This window comes from Oncorhynchus masou, chromosome 26, assembly GCF_036934945.1.
Source record: "Oncorhynchus masou masou isolate Uvic2021 chromosome 26, UVic_Omas_1.1, whole genome shotgun sequence".
In the NCBI taxonomy this organism is placed as follows: domain Eukaryota; kingdom Metazoa; phylum Chordata; class Actinopteri; order Salmoniformes; family Salmonidae; genus Oncorhynchus; species Oncorhynchus masou.
Genome location: NC_088237.1, coordinates 13,510,891 through 13,531,335, shown reverse-complemented (window position 1 = coordinate 13,531,335; position 20,445 = coordinate 13,510,891). Strand labels below are relative to the sequence as shown.

Genomic DNA, 20,445 nt, shown 5'->3' with positions numbered 1-20,445 from the left:
ATTTTATTCCTCATCATGTCTTCTCTACTTTTGGTGGCCTTAACTGCATGTTGTTTTGTAATTATAATATTGACAAAGTTCCAGTGAAACTTTCTGCTTTTCATCGGCAGGTTTTCTTATCATGGTCCTTCATTTATAAACACAATTTTTCTCCATACAGATATTATATATGGAATAATCGGGATATATTGTATAAAAATACTTCTTTGTTTTTAGAATATTGGTTCCGAAATAATATCCTATTGGTGAGCCAACTGGTAAATGCAGAGGGTATTTTACTCAGTTATAAGGAATTCTTATCACTTTACAAGGTCCCTGTAACACCTAAAGATTTTGCAATTGTTTTAGATGCCATTCCCTCAGGTGTTGCTTTATTATTCAGGAACGTGTCAAGAGCTGACCCTCTGAGCTTACCTTCTGTTGACCCTGTTGACTCATCAGTAGGAAAGATTTGTTTCTCTTTTGGTCCATTCAACAACAGAGTGATACGATCCTTGTTTCAGCAGGATGTTGTATCTATACCTTATGTCATGCCTTATTGGAATGGATTTATTGATAATATCTGTTGGAAAAAAGTTTGGATGTTGCCACACACATACCTACTTGTTAACAAAATTAAGGAAGTTTCCTTTAAAACTATTCATAAATATTATCCTGCCAACCACTATATGAGGAAGTTTAAGGAAAACATCAACTCAAATTGCTCCTTTTGTAATGACCACCCAGAAACAGTGTTGCATCTTTTTTGGCATTGTATACATGTAAGAAAACTGTGGCAAGACATCAGTAGGTTTATAATTGAACACATTTATGAAGATTTTACACTATTGTGGAGAGATGTGCTGTTAGGATTCTTAACATAAGATAGAAATAAGCTGAAACATTTTTATGTAATTCATTTCATTATTCTTTTGGCCAAATTTCATATACACAAATGTAAATTTACAAACAGAAAACCACATTTTCTTACCCTACAAAATAAATGGAACTTTATTTTAAGATGGTTAAATGCTCTACTAACAAAAACGCTGTTAGGTTATCTACAAGTCTCTGCTAGGTAAAGCTCCGCCTTATCTCAGCTCATTGGTCACCATAGCAGCACGCGCTCCAGCAGGTATATCTCACTGGTCACCCCCAAAGCCAATTCCTCATTTGGTCGTCTTTCCTTCCAGTTCTCTGCTGCCCATGACTGGAACGAATTGCAAAAATCTCTGAAGCTGGAAACTCACATCTCCCTCACTAGCTTTAAGCACCATCTGTCAGAGCAGTTTACAGATCACTGCACCTGTACTTAGCCTATCTGTAAACAGCCCATCTATCTACCTACCTCATCCCCATACTGGTATTTATTTTGCTCATTTGCACCCCAGTACCTCTACCTGCACATTCATCTTCTGCCGATCTACCATTCCAGTGTTTAATTGCTATATTGTAATTACTTCGCCACCATGGCCTATTTATTTCCTTAACTTACCCCATTTGCACTCACTGTATATAGACTTTTTGTTTTCTTTTGTTCTACTGTATTATTGACTGCATGTTTTGTTTATTCCATGTGTAACTCTGTGTTGTATGTGTCGAATTGCTACGCTTTATCTTGGCCAGGTCGTAGTTGCAAATGAGAACTTGTTCTCAACTAGCCTACCTGGTTAAATAAAGGTGAAATAAAATGTAAAAAATTATTAGAATTGTATGTATATGTATGTCCCTTAAGGTCCTTGTGTAATTGTAATGTGGTATTGTACCCCCTAGCTCGATTGTCCATTGTTTGTAATCTATGTATGTTTGTGTTCCCTCATGTGCTTCATGTATTGATTTGTTTTTAATTTAAAAAAAAATACATTTAAAAAAATACTCAAATTGATTGGCCATCTCTGCAAAACATATGATTTGACATTTGTTCAGGTACAGACTCCCACTCTTTTCTATACTTCTGGCTGTACAATTTTGTTTGAGACATGTTGATTGACTTTGTAAGTTTGTTCAAGATCAAACATTCATGACCAACTATATTCATTGGGTTTGGCTCGTCGAACCCGTACTACTGCTGCTGCAGTCAGACAACAATGATTTGTAATTTGCTGCTGACGTCACTCACAATGCACTTTTGCAGCCAGGCACAGTGTGACAGAGAAAATCGTTTTTGTGTCATTGGCATCACTGGTACAGGTTAGTTGAGGTCATTTGTACATGTAGGTGGGGCCGAAGTGACTACATATATAACAAACAGCGAGTAGCAGCAGTGTACAAAAAGGGAGGGGTTTCAATGTAAATTGTTCGGTGGCGATGTTATTAATTGTTCAGCAGTATTATGGCTTGGGGGTAGAAGCTATTAATGAGCCTTTTGGTTCTAGACTTGACGCTCCTGTATAATATTTAGTTGTAGCAAGATAAGGCTGAAAGAAGCAAAGTAGAAACAACACCGACGGCGCAGCACGCTTGCAGTAAAAGGAAGCTGATTTGCATTCACTTGCTCACCTTGAGTCCTATCTAGCTAGCTAACAGGTAATCTAATTTACTCTGGCTAGTAACAGCTGGCGATTTATAAAACGAGCTACTTGGCTTGTAAACATATCAACCTAACCACAATATTAATTGTATAACTCTCTGGTTAGCTTGCTATATAGGTGATGAAATAACATTTGTTGGTTACTATCTTCTCTTGTTGGGATATCCGTCAACTCTTAGCGTCCAAGTTACCATGGTTTGCGACATGTAAAAAGATTTACGGCGTTGTTTATTAACTCTTATTTGAACTCGTGTGGACGAAGGGCGAAGTAACCAGCTATCGACACTACTTAATTGCAAGGATTTATTGACAAGGGACATTATAATGTAATGGAATATTGATTATATCGTGTGAATGAATCACAATGGATGTTTTTATAACCGAGGGAGTATAGCTAATTAGCTACGATTCGAACAAGACTTGTCTGTTGACGTTGTTGTGCTGGGAGACATAACGTTACTTGTATGTCTCCCAGCACAATGTCAAAAGGCAATTATTGGTTGAATTGCACCTGCCAATTATCTAGCCAGCTAACTAATCATTAGCTTTGTGACCGAGTCGCAATGTGGCCAATTTGCACTGTTAATTACTAACCTACCTGCTAAGTGAACCAGGGTAAAGCTCAAATGTATGCATGACACAGCTAAGATTGTGAGGCTCACAGGATATGTGATGTGTGACAGCAATCCCACATATGCCCATTTCTGAGCTGTTGTTGTTTTACGTAATCAGGTGCTGTATGCTAAATCACCTGTTGTATGTTTTGTCCATTTCTTCCATCCCAGTAGTAAAGGCTGCTACGGTCTCAGGCAGTGACATGGCCAACCCTCTGAGGAGTGAGGTTAGACAGCTGTACAAGAATGTAAGTTAAACGCTGACTGCTGTCAATGCACCCAACCGTTGTTACCCACACACCAAATTTGCTTCCAGTCATGCAATATTTAGCTGTCTTTCCAAAACAATCCCCAAAGCCTGGAATTATCGTTGGTAACCTGTCTTCTTCCATTGACAGCTCCTGTTTTTGGGACGGGAATACCCCAAAGGCGCAGACTACTTCAGGGAACGTCTGAAGGGTGCCTTTATGAAGAACAAAGATGTCACAGACCCCAAGGAGATCAAAAAGCTAGTTGACCGTGGGGAGTTTGTGATCAAGGAACTGGAGGCCCTGTACTATCTGAGGAAGTACAGAGCCATGAAGAAGCGCTACTACCAAGAAGAATTGTCCGCCGTGCTGAATATAGGCAGACCGGTAGACTGATAGCCTAGCTGTTTGGTGGCTGAATCTTCAGTGTGCAAGTTTTAGTTTAGCCGTCCCTGAACAAGAGTGTTATTAGCAACACAAATGTCCTTAATTAAACACAAATGTTAGGTATATATTACAGACAAGTGTTATGAGCTACACTTGCCACCCACCTCGAGCTGTGGAATGACATCCACCAAATGACTTTATACAGTTCAAATGACTACAGTTCTCTCGTGTACATAATTGTAAATAATACATGATAGAATGTATTGATAGCGTGTACAATGTCATTTCATTATATAAATGAGACACAGCTATTACAAATGAAAGTTTATTTTAAATGTACAACACTGATAGTCCTATTTTTGAAATAAATGAGAAACATAAGTCAAGTCAAAGATATATAATTTTTAACAATCATAACTTTACGTGTCTTTTTAAGTCGATGTGATGTAGGCTACTCCATACAGTACCTTCAGAAAGTATTCACACCCATTGCCTTTTTCCACATTTTGTTGTGTTACAGCCTGAATTTAAAATGTATTACATTTAGATTTGTTTGTCAGTGGGCTACAGAAATTACCCTATAATGTCAATGGAATTACCCTATAATGTCAATTGAATTATCTTTGAAATTAACAGATTCATTAAAAATTAAGCTGTCATGTCTGGAGTCAGTAAGTATTCAACCCCTTTGTTATGACACGCCTATATAAGTTGAGTAAAAATCACATACGTTGCATGGATTCTGTGTGCAGTAATAGTGTTTAAAATGAGGGACTACCTCCTCTCTGTACCCCACACATACAATATGTAAGGTCACTCAGTCCAGCAGTGAATTTCAAACACAGATTCAACCACAAAGATGAGGGGTTAACCAATGCCTCACAAAGAAGGGGACCTATTGGTATAAAAAAAATAATCTGACATTGAATATCCCTTTGAGCATGGTGAAGTTATTAATTACACTTTGGAGGGTGTATCAGTACACCCAGTCAGTACAAAGATACAGGCGTCCTTCCTAACTCAGTTGCCGGAGAGGAAGGAAACCGCTCAGGGATTTCACCATGAGGCCAGTGGTGACTTTAAACAGTTTAAACCTGAGTTTAAAAGCTATGATAAGAGAAAACTGAGGATGGATCAGCAACATTGTAGTTACTCCACAATACTAACCTAATTGAAATAGTGAAAAGCAGGAAGCCTGTACAGAATAAAATGTTTTTTTAAATGCATCCTGTTTGCAACAAGACACTAAAGTAATACTGCAAAAAATGTTGCACAGAAATTAAGGTTTTGTCCTGAATACAAAGAGTTATGTTTGGGGCAAATCCAGTACAACACGTTACTGAGTACAACTCTCCATATTTTCAAGCATAATGGTGGCCGCATCATGTTTTGGATATGCTTGTAATCAATAAAGACTGGGGAGTTTTTCAGTATAACAAATAAATGACACAGGGAAAATCCTAGAGGAAAACCTGGTTCAGTCTGCTTTCCACCAGACACTGGGAGATTAATTAACCTTTCAGCAGGACAATAACTTAATAACAAGGCCAAATCTACACTGGAGTTGCTTACCAAGAAGAGAGTGAATGTTCCTAAGTGGCCGAGTTACAGTTTGACTTAAATCTGCTTTAAAATCTATGGCAAGACTTGGTGGTCTAGCAATGATCAACAACCAATTTGACAGAGCTTGAAGAAACGCAAAAAATAACAATTGGCAAATATTGTACAATCCAGATGTCCAAAGCTCTTAGAGACTTACCCTGAAAGACACACAGCTATAATCCCTACCAAATGTGATTCTAAAATGTATTGACTCAGGGGTGTGAATACTTATGTAAATGAGATATTTCTATATTTCTTTTTCAAAAAACAAGTTTTTACTTTGTCATTGTGGGGTATAGTGTGGTGAGGATTTTTTTTTGGGGGGGGGGAATTCAGGCTGTAACACAACAAAGTGTGGAATAAAATACTTTCTGAAGGCACTGTATATAGAAATATGAGGATATAGATGAGATATTGATACAATCTGTCAGGACATTCATGAGTCACGTGAAAAACAGCGGCACTGCGGAGGGAGAAGTATGAGAAGAAATAGCAACTGTTAAGTCATGGTTTTATCAGTATGATATGTAGGAAGACTGCTCTTTGTGAAATTCAACTCGTGGACAGTGCAGAAGCCGGGGTTATTGTTTCCACATTTGTTCTCTCTGTTTTTTGTGAGGTCCAGCTTTCCTGCTCGTCTCATGGCCTAGGTATGGATGAGAGCTAAATGAATACAGGAAAGTGGTTGAAAGAGAGAGAACGTCTTGGAGGTTATTTATTGAAACACTCATATCACTTACCCTTTATTTAAAGAGCTTGTAAAAGCAAAATAACATTGTATCTTCTTTCATCAAAGTCACCCTTGGTTCCAACTTCAACTTCATACCCCCTGGAAAGAGACATATTTTAGTGTGAAAAAACATGTTAATTAGACACAACATGTAATATGGTAAGAAGCAACACTACCATTTGGGGAAGAGTACCTGAAAGTAGACTGACCACCAGTCCAACAGCCAGTGTTGTAAGTGACCCAATAGGACTGAAGTAGAGATAAGACAGGGAGTACCAGTTATCAGCCAGGAAGGGTCTGCAGGGGAGACAAACATAGTGGCATCCAACAGTTATAACATTGCATATATTGTTTACAGCTGATGCAGTTCACTATTCTAACATGACAAAATTATTCCTGTTCTACAGTACATTTCTAACTGAATAATTGTTTTAACTGTGCCCATATCAATATACTTGTTCCCTACAGAAAAAGCCGGTCCTGTCCTTAACCAAAGATACTGAAGCCCGCAACGTACCTCTCTGCTGTCTTTTGCTTTAGTACTGTAGTGTATAGGCTTGGTTCTGTTGGGGATGTGGTCCAGTTGAACGCATCGGCTGCGGTTGTGAAGTTACAGCCATGTGTGGTCAGACCCAGAGGCCTACTCTGCTCTGGTAGAGGAGGGTAAAACTGGGCCCCTATCCCCACCCACAGAGACATAACCAGCCCAGAGAGCAGACCAGCCAAGCCCCCCTGCAGCACAGAACACACAGAAATAACACATCAACACTTCAACATAAACATTCAGAGAGATTAGCTAACAGTTAGATTGGTTGCATGCTTATAATCCTGCTTTTGTTTAAGAGACTGTACTGACTGTGGCATTGGCGTATGGACAGAGGATCCCCAGTGAGAAGAGACCCAGTAAAGGCCCTCCGATGATCCCAAAAATACTGATAGCTGCCTACATGGGGAGACAGAGACATATTTTTAGAGTTGCATACCTCAACACAACATATTTTATGTAGAAGGACATACTCCTTTTGTTGTATCGCATACCTGCAGCAGACTTCCCATTAGTGAGGCTATGCCAGCCATTCCAATACAGAGAGCCCCATACAGAAAGCCTAGAATGGTGCATAGGGATAGCAGTTAAAATCATGATAAATCATGGTTTATTAATTTCTAATATCAGCAAGAATATATCAATAAGAAGATAAATATATCATCAAACATGAATATAGCTCTCTGAGTTCTGTGGTAAATGCAAATGTCACATCTGCTCCTGCTATGCCCTCTGGTGTTCATCCAGTGTATTCTTGACCTGCAGTTACTCCCCCTGTACATTCTCTCCCTCTTCCTGGTTGGAGACAGGTGTACTGGAGTCTGAGCAAATAACCTACCAGCTGCAACTCGTTCCATAATCAAGACCTCTACAAATACTCAGTCCTGCCACTTCTGCTCTGCCAGATTGTAATCTCTGCTCAGTCAGTTCATGATTCTAGCCATTTATGATTATGCAATATCCTGTTACTCTGCTGTGCCTGTTTCGCTGCCTGACACCGTTTATCCTCTCAATCAAATGTATTTATATAGCCCTTCTTACATCAGCTGATATCTCAAAGTGCTGTACAGAAACTCAACCTAAAACCCCAAACAGCAAGCAATGCAGTTGTAGAAGCACGGTGGCTAGGAAAAACTCCCTAGAAAGGCCAAAACCTAGGAAGAAACCTAGAGAGGAACCAGGCGATGAGGGGTGGCCAGTCCTCTTCTGGCTGTGCCGGGTGGAGATGTTCAAATGTTCATAAATGACCAGCATGGTCAAATAATAATAATCACAGTAGTTGTCGAGGGTGCAGCAAGTCAGCACCTCAGGAGTAAATGTCAGTTGGCTTTTCATAGCCGATCATTAAGAGTATCTCTACCGCTCCTGCTGTCTCTAAAGAGTTAAACTCTCATTGCAGTTTACCTCTGGCTCCTGTCTCCCGTTCCACATTTCACCACCCAACTACCTTGCTCAGGATTTTACTCCCCACCACTACCCTGGATTCCCCTCGGAACCTGTTTACCCTGTTCTACTCAGCTAAGTCCAACCTCCACATTTAGTTTTTCTGCAACTCATCCGAGCTTCCCCAGATCTGCACTCCATATCTTCCTGTGTAACAATAAATATTTTGGTTCATTCATCCCTGTTTCCTCATCTGAGTCTGCTCTTGGGTTCCCCTGTGTCGCTCTGCTTAACAGCAAAGACACGTATTGATATCATTCACTCACTAAGGCCTTTAGAGGTCCAGGACAGATGTTTCTCTGTCATGTGTATGTACGGCTTGATCATGTCTTCAATAGTCACGGCAGCCAGAGCATTGACACTGGACGATACCGTACTGTGGACGAGAGAGAGCAAATATAGTGCTATTATTTACCCAGAAATATAACATAGTGTGGGTGAGTGCTATGGAAATAGTCATCTTTGTGCCCCACCATAGGCTGCGAGAGTAAATATTAAATCATAGTAGTGATATTATGAACCTTGAGATATTGCATGCAGCACAAATAGTAACAAAAGGACACTTAATCTCGTAAACATATAACATAATGTTACATATTAACATTATAAACAGTAGCAATAATTAAACGTAAGATCAAGTTTGACATACAGTATAAGTATTAGATGGGAATAGTCACCTTAGGGTCCCACTGTAGGCTGCAGCCACAAACAATCCTGGCAGTCCAGGGTAGTCTCTCAGGATGTCCATCACCATATATGGCATCAGCTGTACAGAGAAAAAGGGCGTGGTCAATGGTCAGTGACTATCTGAGTGGTACCACTGGGTTTGGGTTATTTGAGATATTTTCCTGGGATCAATCTGGATGTATGGCCGATGCGGGGGAAAAAAGTTTTACCACAAAAAAATGTTTAAGGTGGTTACACCTAGTGGCTGGTAATGTTATCAGTTGAAACTGATTAAAAAAAAATATATCCGGAAAGTGGCAGTCTGGCAGAATAGTAATATTGACAGTTGTGGTAGCAGAATCAGAATCCTTTAGGTAACATTGATAAATAAGATGTTTTATCCATTTTCATAAGTATGCTTATGTGGGAAAAAAAGTTACTTGGGCCCCAGTGAGGGGAGAGGTCAGGCTTCTCTTCATATGTAATGATATATTTTAAACCATGTGAAGGGATGATTGAGGGGGAACAAATTATCTCTTTGCTCCACAATGTCTGTGTGCCAGTCACTCCCTACTTTTCCCATTGGGGAGAGGAGGATGGCAGTGTCTGGAACCATTGTATGTTCCCTCTGAGGTTGCCCTTATCTTGACCTAGAGGCTCACTCTTCTCTCCGTGAGCTTGTCCAGGAGGGGTTGTATTTTTGATGGGAGTGTCTAGAATTGACAATTGATATATGCCATTGTATGGGGTAATGTTTTGGTTCTAAGTGGTACCAAGAATGAGATAAGAACTTCGGTTTAGGAGACCAAACTGAATGATCATTTATAGCCAATGCTGTCTGGCCATGTGTGTCTTGGCTATAAATGATACTAGGAACTGTTTTGTAAGCACTCTCAGAGAATTCATTTGTAGACACTGAATTGATCTGAGCGTCACAGGGCTATGGTGAAGCTCATATAATTAAAGATGGACTTTATGATAACTCTGACTTGTGTGTGGTTTGCTCTTTGATTTGGTAATACAGCAAATTTACACGACACAGTGCCTGGTATTTATACAGGTTAATGTTTTTTTGTCTTGAATCTTGTTCTGGAGGCAGCTCTGCAGAGGGGTCACTACCTGGCACAACCACAAAATCTGTCATAAAATCTACCTAACCCTAACCTGGCCAATCCAGCAGTAATCGCTCAGTTCTGCCTCCAGGACAAGACTCGTCCCAATAAACATCAACCTGCGGTCTTTATTAAAGTGTTATTTCCTAGTTCGTGTCCTCAACCTGATCTGGCGCTGACACCATGCCTGCTGTCCAGGGATCACAGTGCTTGTAGACGGAGTACAGACACAGCCCCGCAAACACAGAACACAGCATGATGACCCACAGTCCTAATAGGTTTATGTAGAGAGACCTGGGAAGAGAAGAGAAGAGAAGAGAGAGAGAGAGAGAGAGAGAGAGAGAGAGGGGATAGAGAGAAAAAGGAGAGAAAGATTGAGAGAATGGGGAGAGAGAGTTTGTGTTATCAGAAAGATGAATAGGCTTCAACTTCCCCATCGTTTATCAGTGCAATTTTGGCAGCCAACTATCTGAAAAGGTTTGAGAGGGTTTATCTAATGTTCCTTCGTTACATTTGAGCTAATCTTGCTCTGGCTAGCATTAGTTGTTGATATTGTTGCGTTGTTGCAACTGCCTGTAAACACCAGTTGTGTAAAGTACTTAAGTGGAAATACTTTAAATTACTAGTTAAGTAGTTTTTTTGGGTATCTGTACTTTGCTATTTATATTGTTTGACTACTTTTACTTTTACTTCAGTACATTCCTAAATGAAATAATGTACTTTTTACACCAAACATTTCCATGACACGCAAAAGTACTCGTTACATTTGGAATGCTTAGCAGGACAGGAAAATGGTCCACTTCACATCCACGGTCATCCCTACTGCCTCTGGTCTGGTGGACTCACTAAACACAAATGTGTTTTGTTGTTGTAAATTACATGTGTTGGAGTGTGTCCCTAGCTATCCCCAAATTAAAAAACAAGACAATAGTACCATCTGGTTTACTTTTGATACTTAAGCATATTTCTAACCAAATACTTTCAGACTTTTACTCAAATGGCTTGTTTGTACACAGCCCTACCATAGCTCTGATTTGCTATAGTGCACCGGTGTGTGTAGACTTGGACGAGACAGACGTTTATATTAGATTTTATTTACTGCAGTGTCTATTTACCCCTAATTGGTAGTTGGTAGTTACAGTCTACCCCTAATTGGTAGTTACAGTCTTGTCCCATCGCTGCAAGTCCCATACTGACTCGGGAGAGGTGAAGGTCGAGAGCCACGCGTCCTCCAAAACACGGCTTCTTGACACACTGCTCGCTGACCCAGAAGACAGCTGCAATGTGTCAGAGGAAACATCGTCCAGCTGGCAAACAAAGTCAGCTTGTAGGCGCCCAGACCGCCACAAGGAGTTGCCAGAGCTCGATGGGACAAGGAAATCCCGGCCGGCCAAACCCTCCCCTAACCCAGATGACACTGGGCCAATTGTGCACCGCTTCATGGGTCTCCCGGTCACGGCCGGCTGCCATAAATGCCTTACTATACGTGATTCCCAAACATTCTAAGAATGTATGAACATTAAAATAACCAAATGTTAGTGCTCGCTTGCCAGATTTTTTTTTGTGTGTGTCAAAAATCAACACATTTGAATAAGATTTCATGTTGCTAAAATGCTGTCAGTTCCACTTTAAACACTGGGGATAAACAGGAATTAGATCTTCATGCTTTACTCTATGGTTCCATGAAGATGATGACTCACATTTTGGCGTGAGTCATGGATTTGCAAGAGATGTATCTCTGCACCTGGGCTTGGTTGATCCCATAGATACTGGTCCAGACAAACGTGCCTCCAAACGTGATTGTCCAGAAGGTGTGCCTCCTCAGTGGACTAGCATCAAAGCTATAAAGGAGAGACAGAGAGCGAGAGAGAAAGAGAGAGAGATTCAGACATTTGCATGTCTTATATTTTGCGCCAACATACTGCGCAAAGTCCAGGTGCAGATCTTCTCTTACTCTTTTACATCTATAATCTACATGACAATCCACTCACTCCCAGAAGTTGAGTCGTCCTCCGAGCTCTGCATGGTTGAGGATGGTGGAGACTCCTCCCTGCAGGACCACGGCTCTGATGATGACAGACAGGAAGCCTGCCACCATGATGCCCACCTGGAACACGTCCGTCCACACCACCGCCTTCAGACCGCCCTGTCACAATACACACCACAGCCGTGTCACACACATGGTTTAAAGGTCACCGCAAAGGTCACCACAGTGCTACACAAATCATGTCTCAATCTAACCTCCATCTGTATTTCCCTTATATCGGGGAGTAAATGTTGATAAAATTATGTTTACAGCATTATTTATGGACATCACTGCCTGTCCAGTACCATAGTGCAGTAAAACGTGCAAACCACTCCTGTTGAAATGACAGCACCCCAGAGATCCATCCCAGTGACTGGAGAGAGGAGGAAAAGGAGAGAGAGAGGGACATCATTGAGCAGAGGAGTGGTTTCAAGTGCACTCAATGCCGATGGGGCACGAAATGAAATTCTTTCATGACTTTTAGAGACTACTGCACCTTGGTTTAATGCCAGAGCTGGAGCATAAATGACTATTCCTGTGTAGAGTATCTGTGAGACAGAGAGACATATCACATGGTGGCTCTTATAATCACCTGTAGCACAAGGGTTGTTCTCCTATTCATGTAATTCATAATATGGAGTGGGAGAGTGTTGTGATAAGGAACTCACAGTCTGAACAATGAACATCACTGTCCCCAACAGACGGGTGGCTCTGTTGAACCGGATCTCCAGATACTGCAGAATGATGACCACGAGGAGAAAAAAGAAATAGGACACTTTTCTGTTACATTTCCCATGGACAGGACAAGGACATTAGTTCATGTGTCAAGCCCAAAAGACAAAGCAAAGAGTACAGTCAGTAAGAGGATGATTCAGTCAGCTAATGAAGATAAAACACAGACCCATATTTTAGCTGTTTGAATCACAATCGTAATCTCAGCATCTCAACAAGACTAAGGAATGGACAGGTGCAGAGATATTAAGCAATGGAAGCCATGACTACTATGATTTTACCTGTAACAGCAGTATGTTTGTTTTATAGAAAGATTACAAAATTAGGTCAGTATTTTATTTCCTGAATAGATTGCATTTGTCAATTGGTCACTTTGAACAAACTTTGTGACCCCCAATATATTAATTTCAGGGATTTAGAATTGCTTAGAATGTGCATTGCAATTCATCTGGCTAATCTCTACCAAACATGTTATACAATTTCTGTTGAATTGAATAGAACATAAATCAACTCAACAGGGTGGATTGATTCTAACCTCATAGGTACTTGTGATGCCCAGCCTGTAGAAGACAGGGAGGAAGACCTCTGAGCTGACCACCACCACCAGCACATAGGAGAGGCTGAAGAGGCCGTAGCTTGCCCCGTATCGGTACACCTCGGCTGGGGTGGCCAGCACTGTGATAGCCGACATGAAGCTGGCAGTCAGGGACAGAGCCACAGGTACGGCTGTCATACTCTGGCCCCCCATCAGAAACTCTCTGGAGCTGCTCTGGCCCCTTCCGACGATGGCATAGTACACCCCGATGGCTGCAGACACCAGCAGCATCAGAGCAAAGACTGCATAGTCCGCAGCCACAAAGGATCCAATCACTGGAGAGGCTGCCATTGTAGCCATCTGATTGTGAGGTATAGGCGACTGTACTCACTGGAAGATTGTCCTACTCCACAACTTGTAGTCCCTTGTGGTTTCTGTTATTGGAATGCAATGAACGGCAGAGAATTTGTATTTCTCTGTGAAATCTACGATAGCTCGCAGTAGGCTGCTGTGCGTTCAGATAGAATGATGTCCTTGTCCATATGTCCTTGTCACAGACAGGATATGAGCTGAAACAGGATAGCAGTGAGCTCTGAAGTCTTCAATGTGCCTGTGTGTTTCTCAAAGACATTACTAGCAGGTAGCAGTGAGCACACCTCTCCAACTCTCCACGAAATCAAGAGCTGGGATTGTTCTGTTGGCTGAACCGATAAGTACCCCTGTCATCAGCCCTACCTTTTGGATGGCTGGTACACACGGACACACACAGAGGCATACCCATGCGTACACACACACATACGCACACACACATTCACACACACGCTTCTATGTTGGACCCCAGAGAAAATATATCTATCTTTATACTAACATGTCCAGTCCAGTATAATGTGTCAGGTGTTCAGCATGTCATTTCCACTAGTTAGTACATGTATGGACCACAGGAGGTTGGTGGCACCTTAATTGGGGAGGACAGGTTTGTGGTAATGGCTGGAGCAGCATAGTTGGAATGGTAGCAAATATACCCATGTGTTAGATGCAATTCGATTTGCTTTGTTGCACCCGTTATTATGAGCCGTCCTCCCCTCAGGAGCAGCCATTGGCATGGACACTGTATGGATACTGACTGAGCTGTCATTAGAGAAACAAAAGTATCCAGAAAGTCATCCTTGAAGTTGTTTCAAAACCACACCCCATTCTGTCTTCTCACTACGTGGAAAAGCAAAACGTTCCCATGATGCTTCATCCAACATGGCTGCGCCCCTGCATCAGACATGTGTGTAAACATATTTAGCCTATACATTGTTGTTTTCATACACATTTGAATCCTAGATTACACGCACATATATATATATATATATATATATATATTTTTTTTTTACATATATCAGAAAAAGAGACACTCAAAAATGAAGATCAAGTCGTCGTCTCATAAATCTGAGAACACATTCATGTTGTTGGGAAACTGCAGCACAGTTGTTAGCATAGGTAGCGACGACTGCTTCGCTATTGCATTTAACAAATATAGTTATCTCGTATGCCTTGTTTTCGTAATGTCTGAACAGTTTCAAGTTAAACACGTTTTCCTGTTGCTACGTTGAATGAACCAACAAGCATAGCTGCTTAGATATGTTAAATATAATATGTAACCTAGCTAGCGAGTCATTTCATACCGTATCGCTCACTGTAACGTTAGTAGACCACAGAAAGTAGCTAACTTTCGAACGTTTGTTTTACAGTTTCTCACGTTTGCTGAACGGCTTGTCATTATCGATGTCATCCATTGCATTGACAGAACTGAGACTTATAATGAAGTATGTATGCTCTGAGACTGCAGATCCCCTATTAAACGTGTTAAAAATGAAGTTTTTCTCGTTAAAGGTCGCACTCACATCGGCTACTCGCGTCAATTCAATCTCAGCTGTTCTCGCTATATGCCCATTTAGCCTGCATATCAACTGCATGCTCAATTAAACGTACTTATCTGACCCGTTATCAGCCTATCTACCTAAACAGCAGGTAGTCTCCGTCAGTGTACTGCTATCAGTGTGTGACTGTGTGTCTGTTCAGTTGCTGTGCCACCAGGACCAGCAGATTTAGAGGGCAGCATTGGAGTGTGTTCTGACCCCAACGTCCTCCCCTACAAGTAAGTCTGCTCTCTGGGTTATTTCTGAATGACACTGTCACTCAACATCTCATCTTAACTCTTGTTTTAACATACCTTCAGTCCTTTTACAGTGTGCCAGGCATAGAACGTACTTTCCACTATCACCATTTAACATTTTTGTTCAGATGATTGGAGTAAGAGTAAGGGATACTATTCGTTATGGACTCCCGGTCTCTCAATGGGAGTCATTGTTACCAGTACTGATAGAGATCGGAGTCATCACTGAGCTGGAATGTTAACCTCCCCCAAGGAACCACAGATCGGACAGGAGTTCACTTATTCACTTATTAAACTATCCATTTACTTACAATTGCTCATCTAACAGGAATTGTGATGTTCTGTTATTTCATTTCCCGTAATGTACAACTGACCTAGTTCACAGAATCACTCGAGACCCTGTGTAGACCCTGTCAACAATGTTGCTCTGCTGCCTCTTTGAAGCTGTCCAGGCCGATATGCCCATAGAGTTGCTAATATATCAGGATTCAATATCTGGTGGCCATTTGATACACTGTCTTTCTGTGTTTGATGTGATACAGAAAAATACATTTCTATTACTACATCTGACATGTCCTGTGCTTCTGGACCTACAGTCCTGCGTTATTGAATGTCTCTGACTGATGTGCTGACTGTTGTGTTCAGGGAGAATCTGGAGAGGCTGCTGGATGACAAACACTTCAAGGATGAGATCGTTCACTTCAACATCTCAGAGGAGCAGGCCGTGGTGGACGCCTCGCACAGGGCACAGCTTGTCCCACTGCTTATGAGGTGTGTGTTTGTGATTACTTGTGTGTGTATGTGTGTTGCATCTTCAAGTGAACTTAAAACTTGTAGCCTATATATGTGTCACCTTTACTACTCCAATATAACCAACCCATCCCCCCTCTCCTCTAACCTAACTTTTGTAGGGTTCTGTTTGGGCCGATGTGCAGTAAGACTGGCAGTAGGTTCCAGGGCCAGTCTGGCGCTGTGCAGCGTTCCTCCATTGTGCTGAGGTTTCTGGCAGGATGCCAGTCTGAGGAGCTGAGCATGTTCATTGACCTCCTGCTGGAGCCCGTCTGCCACCACAGAAATGACAGAAATTTGTCTGTATCAAATTCATTGAATGATCCTTCTTTTTGCTGTCAGTCCATCACCATCCTAATAAAGAACATGAAGACACACACGATAACTGTGACGCAGCTGCAAGTGCTGCTGGGATACGTTGAGGAGGACATTTATGACCAATCACGTCAGGCAACAACCTTCGGCCTGCTAAAGGTAGCTAACACCCTCCCTCTTCACCTGAGACCATATTTTATTGCTACACCTAATACATCAGATCCCAGCATTTTATACCTTTATTTAACCAGACATATTGATGTATTTGCTTTCAAAGTGTATAATGAAATTCTTAAACTGTCCTCCTCTGTAATATGTACTATATCCTCTCTATCGCCACCTACAGGCCATCCTGTCCAGGAAGCTGGTAGTACCATCTCTGGTAGGAGCTGATGAAGAAAGTGGCCAAGCTGTCTGTTGCCGGGCAGAACGGCATGATCAGGGTCCAGTGCAGACATGTACGGTTTTGTTTCTTTTTATATACATTTTCAAACCTGTATTTAACCGTTTGTATTTTATTTTTGAAGATGTCTTGTAAAAAGTTATTTGAGTGTTTCTGTTATTTTCACCTGTAGATTTACCAGAAGTATATCCTGGATTATCCTATGGGGAAGAAACTGAGATCACATCTGGACTTCATCGTGACCCAGCTCCGGTAGGATATATTTGATGCTTCTCTGGAGCTGATGGCCTATATCTTCCAGACCTTCCCTCTGGTATCCACAACAATCCTCCTGACACACACACATCCCATAATTACTTGAGTTCGACTCGCAGTAACTCTGGTCGCTTTCTATACCCACAGCTCCTGATCGAAGTTGGCTATAGAAACAGATCCCACATACTAACCATTTAGAGGGAATAAACTCAAAACTGACCTTAGATCAGTTTGTTTTGGGACAACCTATTTCTACTCCTATGTGTAACTGATTAGTCTATGTCCTGGAACCTGCTGCTGCAGCACAGTGGGTTGTTCTTCGTCCCTCTGGCTCTGGCCATGGTTAACGATGACTCGGCTCGCTGTAAGAAGATGGCCGCTGTGGCTATCAAATCACTGCTGAGTCAACTGGACCAGGAACACCAGAACACCAGAACACTCTTTTCACCCTGGTCAACACTTGGCTGTCTGGAGACAAGGTATGGACGCACGGACAGACACACACACACCCACACACACACTAGTCTTAATTGTCTTTCTCTATGCATCTAATAAAGCAATGTAAATGTCTGATGAAGTGCAAATAAAGGAGAGAAATCCACTTGAGACTATTGAGATGCACCCCATGTCCTTCTGCTGTGACCTCTGCGTCGTCTGGGGGCCCAGTTGTGTGGGCTGTTTGTGGAGGTAGAGGGGGTTCGGTTTGGCCTCCGTTTAGATGCCCTGCTGCCCCTCATCGAGAAAGAGATCCACCCGACAATTTTGAAGACGTGAGTCGAACATGAACTATTTTACAAATCAAACTTTTAAGATATAAACTATGTGGAAAGTTATACTTTCAAAAGCATTATCTCAGCAGGATGTTTTATATCACCTGTGCTAACAGCTGCTCTATATCTGTGTGTCTGTCAGATTGAGGAGGAGCAGAAGGCAGCAGACAGACTGCTGTTCAGTTACCTCACCCTGGTCACCAAACTCACCAAGGACTGTAGCCTACTGGAGCTCAGCAAGCCTCAAGACACACTCACTAACATCCTGGGTAAGACACTACCTCTAGCCTGGCACCACATCTGTTTGTTCTGTCTTTCCTATGGTCGGAGCGCTGGTTGTAGATCAACCATCACGTAATTATCAGATGAGCCCGGTCTGAAAATCACCTCCGGCATCTCCGTTGTCTGGGGTGAGATAAATAGTCCTACAGTACTGTGGTATGTTAAGCTTATTGCCTGCTCTGTATAGCAGTGTGATTAAACCCATGTGCCTACACTTGTTCTATGGGTTGATGATACAGTCTAGAACTATAGATCTACATCATGGATCATTGAATGTAATATTTTACCCTCTAAACGGCTGGCTTCCCCTTGGTGTAACGGAGCAATGTGTTTTCCCTCTCCACCAGGTCCAGTTGAGACACACCTGCACTACCCTCACTGTTGGGTGTGGCTGACCGCCTCTCAACTGTATGCTGCCCACCGGTCAGACCAGCTGGAGAGAGATTAAATAGAGCACTAATTGAATGTATCTCTGTGTTGTACTGCCCAGACCCCACCCTGAAAAACCTGTCCCAGGAGCTGTTGAAGAAGCAGGTGGGGCTGCAGACCTTCTCAGCCGTTCAGAAGATGCCTCAGAGGGCGGCCCACCGCAAGAAACACAAGGCTATGCAGGTATGTACTCTATGGCAGGGGTCTCAAACTGTTTGGGTCCGGGGACCCCTTTTTGTGACAGCAAATTCATCAGGGACCCCCTCATAATCAGAACACATCTCGAGGGAGAAAAAAATAGCATACATGCACTGAATTCGACTGCATGTTTGAACGAAGTCTCAGGCCCTGGAAAGGAACACTTTACAGGCCTGCCTCTTGACACAGAGGGAGAGTGTTTGCAGTTTTCAAGCTCATTACCTGCAATTCAACAGATTTTGTCGTGTGGCAGACGTTTTGTTACAGCTTTAAAGCTAATATCCTGTAATTCTACATGAGGAAGAGAGAAAACATACTTTTAAAACGTAAATCACAGCAGGGATACGGAACTCAGTCGGCGTCTCAATTTACTGTTGCGAGGTATAATACACATGGTGCAATTCTGAAATTTGGTTGTGCATCAGCAGTTTCTCTTATGTCATCAACATTTGCTTATTGTGTATGCAGACCCACAAGCAACTGTGGCCCATCATGAGTTCAGATTTTTGTTGTGGCCCCCACTCCATAAAAGTTGCCCATTCTTGTTTAACCAAAAATATTACTTTTTAAAAATACAACATTGGTGGATACTAATATCCCTGGTAGCCCCCCAGGCCCATAAATATAACATTGGTGGATACTAATATCCCTGGTAGCCCCCCAGGCCCATAAATATAACATTGGTGGATACTAATATCCCTGGTAGCCCCCCAGGCCCATAAATATAACATTGGTGGATACTAATATCCCTGGTAGCCCCCCAGGCCCATAAATATTACATTGGTGGATACTAATATCCCTGGTAACCCCCCAGGCCCATAACCATTACATTGGTGGATACTAATATCCCTGGTAGCTCCACAGGCCCATAAATATTACATTGGTGGATACTAATATCCCTGGTAGCCCCATAAATATTACATTGGTGGATACTAATATCCCTGGTAGCCCCCCAGGCCCATAAATATTACATTGTATTACACCCTCAAATTATTCCAGATTCCTTGGCCAATATTCATTTAAATATTTTCAGATCTGTTGTGAGAACCCTGCTCTGTGTGGCCACACTGGTAAATCGGTGATGAACAGCAGACACTGTTATGATACATCTCACACTAACCTTTTATTCTGCTCTCAGGCGGTGGTTAACCCTGACATCGCAGCCAGGAAGAAACACAAAAACAAGATCGAGGCCAAGAAGAAGAAGATTGAGTTCCTGAGGCCTGGCTACAAAGCCAAGTCCTTGAGGGAGTTCCTCTATGGTGAAATGATATTATCCATTTTCTAGCTAGGATGGATGAGAAGACCAGGCAACCATATCCTGCTTAATGCAGGAGCTGACAGTCACCTCTGTATGAATTCTCAGTCAAGGATTTGAGAAGTCCAAGATTGTCTAAGGGGTTTACACACAACTTTTTCAATTAAATACTATATTGTGCTGCTTTCTTTGAACAATCTTATTGGAAAAGTATCAGTGGTCCTGTTGAACGTTACAATAATGCTTCTTGGGTGGGAGATAAATAATTTGACCACAAAGGTGTATATATTCAGTCTGAAATCCGTGTTACTGAGGGTCATTTTCACAGAGCACCTCAACCAACGCTCAAATATGCAATAAAAGTTGTAGCCTACAAATTAAGCAGTTAGTGTCCAACAACTGACATGAAAGTTTGAGCATTCCAATGAAAAGACCTA

The 20,445-nt window shown here is 41.9% G+C and overlaps 3 protein-coding genes and 1 non-coding gene across 13 annotated transcripts; 3 read left to right on the top strand and 1 right to left on the bottom strand.

The window, feature by feature from the left end:
• Positions 1-2,077: 2,077 nt before the first annotated feature.
• Positions 2,078-4,417, top strand: LOC135514835 (electron transfer flavoprotein regulatory factor 1). 6 transcript variants are annotated; one of them, XM_064938482.1, is made up of 3 exons: positions 2,078-2,169; positions 3,295-3,371; positions 3,522-4,417. In XM_064938482.1, the coding sequence occupies exons 1-3, from the start codon at positions 2,100-2,102 to the stop codon at positions 3,765-3,767; spliced, it is 393 nt and encodes a 130-aa protein (XP_064794554.1). In that variant the 5' UTR covers positions 2,078-2,099; the 3' UTR covers positions 3,768-4,417. The 6 variants fall into 6 exon arrangements, with proteins under 6 accessions (XP_064794554.1, XP_064794555.1, XP_064794560.1 ...); XM_064938483.1 differs by having other exon boundaries at positions 2,079-2,169; positions 3,298-3,371; XM_064938488.1 differs by lacking the exon at positions 2,078-2,169 and adding an exon at positions 2,223-2,505 and having other exon boundaries at positions 3,298-3,371.
• A 1,686-nt stretch (positions 4,418-6,103) lies between these two features.
• Positions 6,104-13,499, bottom strand: LOC135515094 (sodium-coupled monocarboxylate transporter 1-like). The gene is made up of 14 exons (XM_064938926.1): positions 13,149-13,499; positions 12,550-12,615; positions 12,378-12,429; positions 12,187-12,254; positions 11,847-12,001; positions 11,556-11,696; positions 10,020-10,149; positions 8,755-8,843; positions 8,344-8,453; positions 7,129-7,196; positions 6,947-7,033; positions 6,608-6,822; positions 6,284-6,387; positions 6,104-6,189 (listed from the first exon to the last, which is right to left on the bottom strand). Exons 1-14 carry the CDS (start codon positions 13,497-13,499, stop codon positions 6,104-6,106), a joined length of 1,722 nt encoding a protein of 573 aa, XP_064794998.1.
• Positions 13,500-14,374: 875 nt separating this feature from the next.
• On the top strand, positions 14,375-20,194 carry LOC135514832 (small subunit processome component 20 homolog). 5 transcript variants are annotated; one of them, XR_010451737.1, is made up of 9 exons: positions 14,375-14,421; positions 15,216-15,291; positions 15,955-16,080; positions 16,221-16,572; positions 16,760-16,871; positions 16,989-17,068; positions 17,375-17,550; positions 17,738-17,841; positions 17,984-18,074. XR_010451737.1 is itself a non-coding variant. In XM_064938477.1 (9 exons), the coding sequence occupies exons 1-9, from the start codon at positions 14,397-14,399 to the stop codon at positions 20,036-20,038; spliced, it is 1,170 nt and encodes a 389-aa protein (XP_064794549.1). In that variant the 5' UTR covers positions 14,375-14,396; the 3' UTR covers positions 20,039-20,194. The 5 variants fall into 5 exon arrangements, 4 of the variants coding, with proteins under 4 accessions (XP_064794549.1, XP_064794551.1, XP_064794552.1 ...); XM_064938477.1 differs by lacking the exons at positions 17,375-17,550; positions 17,738-17,841 and adding exons at positions 18,614-18,735; positions 19,889-20,194 and having other exon boundaries at positions 17,984-18,110; XM_064938479.1 differs by lacking the exon at positions 17,984-18,074 and having other exon boundaries at positions 17,650-17,835.
• On the top strand, positions 18,213-18,340 carry LOC135515139 (small nucleolar RNA ACA64). The gene has a single exon (XR_010451765.1). It is a non-coding gene; the product is annotated as a small nucleolar RNA ACA64 (small nucleolar RNA).
• Positions 20,195-20,445: the final 251 nt, after the last annotated feature.